The sequence below is a fragment of the Apteryx rowi genome, unplaced genomic scaffold (genome assembly GCF_003343035.1).
Source record: "Apteryx rowi isolate R43461 unplaced genomic scaffold, aptRow1 scaffold_17, whole genome shotgun sequence".
Lineage (NCBI taxonomy): Eukaryota > Metazoa > Chordata > Aves > Apterygiformes > Apterygidae > Apteryx > Apteryx rowi.
In genome coordinates, this window is record NW_020447974.1 from 5,816,297 (window position 1) to 5,825,412 (window position 9,116).

Genomic DNA, 9,116 nt, shown 5'->3' on the forward strand with positions numbered 1-9,116 from the left:
TGCCAGCCGGGGGCAGGAGCCACCACAGCGGCTGGAGGGAGGACGGCAGCGCGGCTGAGCGGTCCCGTCTGGGCCTCCAGGCCCTTTGGCTTCAGGAGGAGCCCGGCGCTTGCCCGCGAAGCCCCTGCTGCCGCTGTGCCACCGACCTCCGAGCAAGGCGCTCGCRCCAAACAGGACACCCACTGATACCAAAAAAGCCAGGTTCACCCAAAACCGAGCAGGGGCTGCTCCAAGGATGAGAGAGCTTTGCCCTGAAATCAGYGGCTGTTTTGCATGACCTTCCTGATCTGCCTCTCCATGCCTGAGTCCAGGGGGTCCAGGGCTCTTTAGGAGCCCCTGCACTGACCCCGTCCCCCCGTCCTGCACTGTCCTGCTGGCTGGAAACGAATGTCCCAGGAGCTGGTGGGAAAGAGCAGCCCTGGGAGGGAGCTGAGCCTGGCGTCGGGGCTGGCGTGGGAAGGTGATGGGGCAGCTGGCAGGTCTCCCACAGGCTCCCTGCGGTGTTCCCAGCCATCACAGCATCGCCCCGGGACTTGGCACAGGTCTGGGTTTTCCTTCCCCTCTTCCCACCTGGCCTTCATCCCCAGTCACGTGTCTTCCTCCTCCTCCCCGCCTCGCGGCGGAGTCTCGGCCCTGTTTGCAGAGCGATGCCGTGGAATCCAAATCCTTAAATCCGCGCAGCGTTACAAAACATGCCTTGTGTAAACCCCTTCATCCTTGCCCCACCATCCTCCTCCTCCCCCTCCCAAAACCCCCATCACAGTAAGAGTCCAGCCAAGGCCCGGGCCTTTCAATGGGCTCTTGTCTTCCCTTCCCTCCTTGCCGGAGGTGAGTGAGCGATGCCTCCACCTAATAGGAACTTTATCTGCAGGGGAGAGGCTGTGAAAGAGTTACCATGCAGAGCTCCTTCGCTTGGATGAATTAAAAACTCAGAAACCTGCCTCCCGCTCGCCCCTYGGAGCAGGACAGCAAGCCAGCGGGAGGCTTTCCAGCCTACCACCCAATGCCCAAGAGAACAGTGGTGGTTTTGACATGGAGTTCAGGGTCTCACCACACCAGCCCGGGGCAGAGGGCAGGCTGCTGAGCAATGCTTGTCTCATGCAGCCCATTGTGGCCAGAGGTCTGAGGGTTCATTGCTGGGGATGGGGCTGGGAGGAACCAAGGACATGGGCAAGGAGTGTGCTGGGATGGAGCTGGGCAGCGGCTGGCCAGCAATGCCTCCTCAGCCACAGCGTGCCTGTGCCACATCCGCAGGAGGCTCCTGACATGCAGCTGTTACAGAGAGGGACTAAAAGCTGGAACAGGCTCCATTTCATGGCATAAGCCTGCATGGAACTGCGCTTGGCAAATGAAGCTGGCTGGGGGATTGCACCACGGCAAAGGAAAGAGCCCCACTGCTTCATACCTTAAATGCAGAAATGGAAAAATGGCCTTTGGCTTGGGGAAGGAGCCCTGCACAGCACCATCCACACAGCGTCCTTAATCAGCTCCTCATCCAGCTCCTGGGACAGTGAGGAATTAAAGCCGTGATGATCCCCAATGTGCTGCACACAAGGCATGCCGAGATGGTGAACACCCCCAGAAACCTCTTCTCACTGTCACTGCCACAGCCCTTGGCTTCCCTCGCTTGTACGTCCACAGCCTTGTTTTGGGGGTGAATTCATTTCAAGTTCCCAAAGCAAATGAGCACTGCAGGCAGCCAGGAGCAACACAACCTGGCAGTGCCTTGGCGCGGTGTGAGCTTCCCCTTGTGCTTTTTGTCCTGGCACAACCTGGTGATCCCCTCCTTGTGTGGGATGCTGCCAGCATGTATTTGCAGCGGCACGGTCAGAGGCTGTCCCCTTCCTGCACCCGTAACGCTGCCCTGACGCACGGCGCTGCGCTGTGGGGCAGCTCCTGTGCTGCAACGGCACAGGACTGCATCCGTAATTCAGGAGGATTGCATCTGCCCACACTTGCTCTTTAAAGGCTGAAGCACGCCCCCGCACAGAAGCTGGTTTAGGTGGTGGGCAGCCGCTGGGCTGCTTGGGTGCGTGGTGGAGGGAGCTGGTGGATGGGGTGCGCTCGGGGTGGAGGACGGCCCTGGCGGGACCAGCCGGGGTGCATGGGAACAGGCTGTGGGAGCATCCGCTAGCCCCCTGCCCTGGACCCATCCCCGCGGCCGGACCCTGGCAAGGGGGCCAGATTGACGCCGAGATCTTGAGAGGCTCCTTGGGAGCGCGGGAGACAGAAGCCACCAGAGACCTGGCCCTCTCGATTGCCTTCCCATGGAGCCCCGGCTCTGAGCGGGTGTTTTCCCCAGGGTGGCAGGCTGCCACCGGCTCCCCTCAATGTGCCTCTCCCCCTGCCCAGCGCTAACGAGCGAGTTACACAATGAGACGCCTTTATACTTCGTTAATCGGTGCCAGCATCACTCCCCAGCCCGCCTCCCCTCCGCACATGCTCCAGCCGGCCAGCAGCCCTCTGGCTCCCTCCTTCCCTCTCATCTGCCTTTTGTAAAGTTTTAATGGGGTTTCTTGCCTGGTTTGTGCTGACTTAATTAAAAAGCTGCAATGAGTTGATGCCTTGTGACAGCCTAATCCCAACCCGGTGACTACAAAGCTTTTGCTGGGCTTTCTTGCTGCTCCACTCCGGCCTTGCTGTCTGTGTGTCCGTCCCTGCTCCAGCAGCCCCCAGCCCCACACGCTGACCCCTTGAGGACAGTTTAGCTTTTCCTTTCTCCGGTGAGTATTTGGGAGTCTTTTCATCTTAACTGCTTTGCCTCAGAGACTGTAATCCAGCCCCCCTTAACCTGTCGCCTCCAGGGCCGTGTTTGCTTTTAATTTGCAATACCTCAAAAAAGCGGATCCCCATCCCTTCCCCAGGGTAAAAGTTTCCTGGCTTGGGAGCTGAGGAGGAAGAGGAAGCCACTGGGAGGTGCTAGGATCCTTCTGGTCACGCTAGAGCCCAGTCTCTGGCGGCAGGACTGGCTCAGGGTGGTGAAAAGATCCCTGGGCCTGCAGGCGAGCACGGCAAGGGGCTGCGTGGCTCGACTTGTCACCCGGCGCCTGGCTCCTGCAGTTGCTGTCATGGTGGGACAGGCTGTCGTGGTGGGACAGGCACCGTCGCCGGGAGGAGCACAGGGCTCTGCCTCCACGCTGTCCTCCCCAGGACCCTTCCTCTGCTTCCTGACCACCTCAAGATGCAAATTGCACGGAGACGGCAGCTCATGCAGGAATCCAGCAGCTGCGGCAGAGGAGCTGGGTCTGCATGCAGGGAGGCCGTTAGTCTCTGCAGCGGGATCAGGCACTGGAGCGATGAAGGCTACCCTCCTCTCTGCCTGCAAAATCAGGATGTTTCACCCAGAATGTGTTAAAAAGAGGTCAAGTTGTTTCATCACCCAGCTAGAAGTCCAGTCTTACAACTAGTGATGGGCTCGGGACTGGAGTAGCAGGGGCTTGAGTGTCTGATCCACTGTTTATGAAACACCTTGGGGACAATATGTTAGTAGAAATAAAAGGTAATAAAACCACCAGCCAGGTTGGGGGGCCACTCTGCACTAAGAGTGCAAAGAGGAAGCGTTGCCTGAGATGTTTCTGCATCATCCTCAATGACTCCAAGCAGAGGTCCTTGCTACAGACCTAGGACTAGTGTACGAAGAGCCCCGGAGTCAAGGAGAGCCTTTCGGAAGTGGGCACAAACACTGCTGTCCTGCTCCCATCAGCTCAGCTAGGTACTGTGGGCAGCACCGGACGGCTGGATGGGTCATCCCACGAGGACTTGCCAGGTGAGAGCTCTCCAGACCTGTGTGATGTCTCTGGAGCAGCGTGCCCCCGTGTCAGCCACGCTGGTGTGGAACCTCTCCTGCTTCCCATGTGCCATAAGCTGGGCATTTATGTCTGCCTGTATGAATATGCCTGAGATGAAACTGCACTGGATGAGCTCAGGGGGTTGTGGGTCCCCGTGACTCACTGAAACCCATGGATGCGTCTTCCCACAACCTCCAGCGGAAATGCAGGCCCTGAAACAAATGATGAAGTCAGAAGACCAAAAGCCACATTTTTAAGCTGCTTTTGCAAACATCCCTGGTGTTTCTCAAACACACTCAGCTTCCATTGGGCAGAAAGGGACACAGGCACTACGTGATCGAGCCGAGAGGAGGGCGAGGGTGGTGTCTGCTGGGAATCTGCCTCCCTCCCACCGCAGTCATCGCTGTCCCAGCTGAGCAGGGTCTGGGCAGGAGGGGCAGGGGATCTGGCCAGGGCATTGCATGCTGGCACCGGGGCTCTGCAAGGGCTTCAAAGGCCACTGGCATTCTCTTACTCTCCTCTAGATAACGTGGGGTTCCTTCTTCTGTCTTCCAGCGTCCCAAGGTCGATAAAGGACAACATGTCTGCAGTTGTGAGTACTGCCTCCACACTGCCCTGTCCCTGGACTCTGAGCATCTCCTCTCTGTGTGCTGGGCACCTGAGCACCCTTTGTCCACCAGCCCGGTGGCTGCCGCCGGCCCACGGCAGGCTGGGCCGGGCGCTGCGGGGAAGCACTGGTGGCTGCCCCGTGCATGGCCTCAGGGAGCCTCGGCCAGCACAAAGCTGGCCACAAAACCCCATCCCATTGCATCCCCTCGGATGCAGCATGGAGGCCTTGCCCAGCCCCACAGCCCCCAGCTCAGGCCCCCTCACCCCAGCAGGGATCCTTGTCGCTGTGGGGCTGGTGGTGGAGAGGTCGCGTTGGCGGGGAGGCTCGGTGCGGAGAGCCCGCTGTGGACGTGATATCAGCCCCATGGCCTCCCAGACAGGCACGTTTCGCTTCATCTCCGAGGAGGAGCAGGCCTTGCGCACCAAGCTGGAGCGCCTCACCACCAAGGACCATGGCCCTGTCTTCGGGCAGTGCAAGAAGATCCCACCACACACCCTGCAGAAGGTGAGGCCGGTGCTGGGTGCGGGGAGGAGGCACAGCCCGGAGCACATGCTCCTTCTCCAGGGGATGGGGATTAGCACGATCTGGGTCAGATGTCATCCTTGCAAGCCTTGCAAGTGTGAGGGAACCACTACCCCGCAGGAGGGATGGACTGGGGGCAAGGGGGGCTCGTGGTGGGGCAGGACTGAGGCGACCCCACTCCAAAATGCCTTCAGCGAGCAGGACTGCAACCAACCACTTTTTGCTGCCAAATGACACCTGCCCCTGGTTTCCCTGAGCTTGGTGCTGGTTTCAGGCCCCACGGTGTGCTGCAGGGTGCCCAGGCCATGCTGAGCGGGGCGTCTCTTCCCTCCTCAGGCAAAAGATGAGCTGAACGAGACGGAGGAGCAGCGGGAGGCAGTGGTGAAAGAGCTGCGGGAGCTGGTGCGGGAGCGGGCTGGCAGCGGCGAGGATGCGTGCAAGGCGGTGGCCGAGAAGGTGCAGGGCAAAGACGACTCCTTCTTCCTCCGCTTCATCCGTGCCCGCAAGTTTGACGTCCACAGGGCCTACGAGCTGCTGAAAGGTGGGGGCTCCCCAGCTCTCCCGTGGTGCGGACCCCCATGTCCCTGTCACATCGCCGGCTCTCGGGCAAGGACAGGGAGCCCCTTTGCCTCAGCAGCTCCCTGCCGCTTGCCAGGGCTTCCCAGTGCCCCCGGGCCTGGGCTCTGCCAGCAGAGCAGGTCCCTGGCAGGGAAGGGTGGGAGGAGAGAGGACAAACACCAAAAGGCAAGGCCAGGGGTCTTGGGGCAGAGGGAAAAGAGGGGAGATGGGGAAGGTAAAGAAGTCAGGGTGGTGCCGGGCTGGGAGGGGCAGGGGGAGCTGCCGCATGTCGAGCAAAATCAGGACAGTCCCACTTTTTGGTTATTTAACAAATAAAATGGTAAAAGTGTCCTTTGTGTGTTGGCTGGTGGCTGTTCCCAAAGCACTGACTCACTTGTTCAGCAGGGACTCGGATGCTTTAGGGAGCAGGAAGCAGCCCGAAGGGGGTGGCTGCGGGCCCCAGGTCCTGCCTGGCTCTGCTCTGGTCTCCTTTGCTTTCGCCTGGGGGATAATGAGTTGCAATTATCGGTGCTGGCTCCAGAGACGAGCAGTTTTGTTTAYTCATGTTTTCCCAGGGCGAATTTCCTTATTTCATGCCTGAAGGCCCTTTGTGGCTGCCGGGTGCCAGGGGAAGCAGAGCTGGGCTGAGGCGGGTAGCTGGGGATGTCACCCAAATGTGGAGCAGGGGAGAAGGGTAATGAGGGGGAAAATGACTTTATCTGTTCCTGGAAGTGCCAGAGAAAAGGCAGCTGTGAACTGGGTCTCTGGGGAGTTTCCAGCTCCTGACATGGGGGGGATTGAACTGAAGGCAGCTGGTCTGCAGAGCTCCTCTCAGCCCCTTTGCCAGATGATACCTGACCCACCTGGAGCCTGGGCACAGCCTATCTGAAGCCTGAAACCCTCAAGAGCAAAGCTGTTCATCGGGAACGCATCTCACCATCACCAGCCTGCCCCATCCTCGGGCGGCTCCCCTGCACTCCCCTGGGTTCCTGAGGACAGGGCAAGGAGCCACTCTTGCTCCCAACTCCATTTCTGTCTCTTCCCAGGCTACATGAACTTCCGTCAACAGTATCCTGAACTCTTTGACAACCTGACCCCTGAGGCCATACGCAGCACTATTGAAGCAGGCTACCCTGGCATCCTGGCCAGCAGAGACAAGTATGGCCGGGTGGTGATGCTCTTCAACATTGAGAACTGGGACTATGAGGAGATCACCTTCGATGAGGTCAGCTCAGCCCAGCTGTTGCTCCAGGAGCAGAGCAGTCCCTGGGTTGTCCCACTTGGCACATCTGACCACAGCGTCCCTTACACACACGCATGCACACACCCACCCTCCAGACATCCAGATTTAAACAAAACTGCAGACCTTTGAATTTATCCTTCCGGGGACTCACAAGGGAGCCTGGGAGAGCATGGTGCATCCCAAAGGGTTCCTCTTCCTTCTTCTTGACATATTGCAGGCTGCAGGCCGAATTCAGGGTGTGCATTTCCCAGCCCAGGCAATGCATGGGTTGAAGAAAAGCACTGCATCATTAAATCACAGATCACTTTACAAAGGAAGGAGCCCTCAGGACAGAGGAGGAAACTGAGGCATAGAGCAAGGAAAGGGCTTGTTAGCAAAGAGTTCTCCAGGTATGTAACTCACAAGTCCTCCCAACTCCATTTTCTGCTCAGCTCTGAATTTGCTTGCACATGTGAGAATCATTGACCCAGATCTGAGACGCACCTGCCTGGAAAGGGGAATGCGGTAGCTGTTGAGCATCCCCAGGAATGCCCTCCCTGATCTCAAGGCCTGGGGGCTGGTTGTGACAAGCAGGCTGGAGTTGAACAGACCGGGGTAACACTTCCTGTGACTGTTCCTGGGAACCTCCTGGCATCTACAGGAGGGGAGACCTTGCCTTCACGCACCAACACCAGACCCTCCCATCTCTCAATTAGATTCTTCGTGCCTATTGTGTTATCTTGGAGAAGCTTCTGGAAAATGAAGAGACCCAGATCAACGGGTTCTGCATCATTGAGAACTTCAAGGGCTTCACTATGCAGCAGGCATCAGGGATCAAACCCTCTGAGCTCAAGAAGATGGTGGACATGCTGCAGGTGAGGTGGCAAGGACTCCAGCCAGGCAGAGCTCAGAGCAGTGGCAGTGTGTGCCCTGAGGGAGCAGAGAGCTCAGGGAAGGGGGAAGGCAGTGCTAGCAGGGGGTTGGGGTTGCCACTGCATTGATGCCATGAGAAAGTTTTGTGGAGAGGCTGTTCACCATCACATGCTTTTTCCCTTGCTGACTAATTCGCTTAATCCTGTAAGATGGATTCTATTTTTCTGGCCCCAGCTCCCCACCCTCTGAAAAGCCCAACCAGAAGTGTTATCACCGCTTCTCGCAGCACCCTACAGCATGGCAAGGAGGCCTTTCCTCATCACCCTCTCAGTCCAGCCACAGTTCGGGCTGGGCAGAGACTCACATACTCCAGGAATTCTGCCCTTGGACCAGGGGCTGAAGATGCTCAGCTCTCCCCAGGGGAAGAAGGCAGCAYAGGTGCAGTATTTCTCATGGAACAGGAGCAATGAGCCATCTGGGAGGCTCTTCAGCTTCCCTGGTGCTCTCACACTGGGCATCCCATTGGACTGAGATGTCCAACCATCTGGGTCAGAGCATAAAAGAGACCGTCATGACAGGGGTCAAAGAGAGAGTGGGAGACTGGAAAAGGGGAGCTAGGGGAGTCCCAGCGTTTCCATTGCTGCCCACCTCCTCTCTTAGCTCAATGTGGCCAGCATAGTCTGTAACCTGCTGTGTATGGGTTTGGGATCCATAGGACTCCTTCCCAGCGCGGTTCAAGGCCATCCACTTCATCCACCAGCCTTGGTACTTCACCACTACCTACAATGTGGTCAAACCGTTCCTGAAGAGCAAACTGCTGGAGAGGGTGAGTGTGGGAAAGGGAACTAGGGGTAAAGGCACATCCCTTGTCCACAGCTGGGTAAAACAGAACAGCTGTGGGGAAATCTGCTGCCTTCAGTATCTCCAGCCAGTGGCTGGAAAATGTTTTATCCTGACAGCCTGCCTGAGCATGTCTCTACGGTGTGGGGACAAGTTTGCAGTTGAGCACAGCTGGTGGGAAAAGCTGATGGCTCAGCACAACATGGGGGCTGCTGTCAGCTCATTTGGGAAAGTGAGCTTGCAGCAATGCACAATAAAGGCTGCGGTTACATTGATCAGAAATAAGGCCAACCAGTCCCATCAATGCTGGCGTCCCCTGGCCCTCTCCTCCCCTGTGGGTAGAGTTGCTCATCTCCTCTGCTGATGGTTGCTCCTGTCTTGCACCAGGTCTTTGTGCATGGGGAGGAACTGGAGTCCTTCTACCAGGAGATCGATGCTGACATCTTGCCAGCAGACTTTGGTGGCAATCTGCCCAAGTATGATGGCAAAGCAACTGCAGAGAAGCTCTTTGGGCCCCGCATTGAGGCTGAAGACACGGCTCTCTAAACCAGGGTCCACTCCCTCTCCCCTGTAAAATAGGATCAGAGCGGCTGTCTAACCCCAGCCACCTCCTTACCGTAGCATTGGTTGAATGACTGCTTGTGATGAGGCACTCTGGGTGTGTTGTTCCATGCCTGTCCCTCCCCACCCCAAACCTGGCAGC

At 57.9% G+C, this 9,116-nt stretch overlaps 1 protein-coding gene across 2 annotated transcripts; it reads left to right on the top strand.

Annotated features, from left to right (window-relative positions):
- Positions 1-4,290: 4,290 nt before the first annotated feature.
- RLBP1 (retinaldehyde binding protein 1) lies at positions 4,291-9,116 on the top strand. Of its 2 annotated transcripts, XM_026060611.1 has the most exons (7): positions 4,291-4,380; positions 4,774-4,902; positions 5,257-5,461; positions 6,525-6,703; positions 7,417-7,575; positions 8,289-8,399; positions 8,801-9,116. In XM_026060611.1, exons 1-7 carry the CDS (start codon positions 4,369-4,371, stop codon positions 8,957-8,959), a joined length of 954 nt encoding a protein of 317 aa, XP_025916396.1. In that variant the 5' UTR covers positions 4,291-4,368; the 3' UTR covers positions 8,960-9,116. The 2 variants fall into 2 exon arrangements, with proteins under 2 accessions (XP_025916396.1, XP_025916395.1); XM_026060610.1 differs by lacking the exon at positions 4,291-4,380 and having other exon boundaries at positions 4,762-4,902.

Bases quoted from the DNA above. Each gene is read 5' to 3' on its own strand.
- RLBP1 (XM_026060611.1), top strand. The intron at 6,704-7,416 runs GTCAGCTCAGCC...TCTCTCAATTAG, and splicing joins AGGAGATCACCTTCGATGAG to ATTCTTCGTGCCTATTGTGT. The intron at 7,576-8,288 runs GTGAGGTGGCAA...TGGGATCCATAG, and splicing joins AGATGGTGGACATGCTGCAG to GACTCCTTCCCAGCGCGGTT.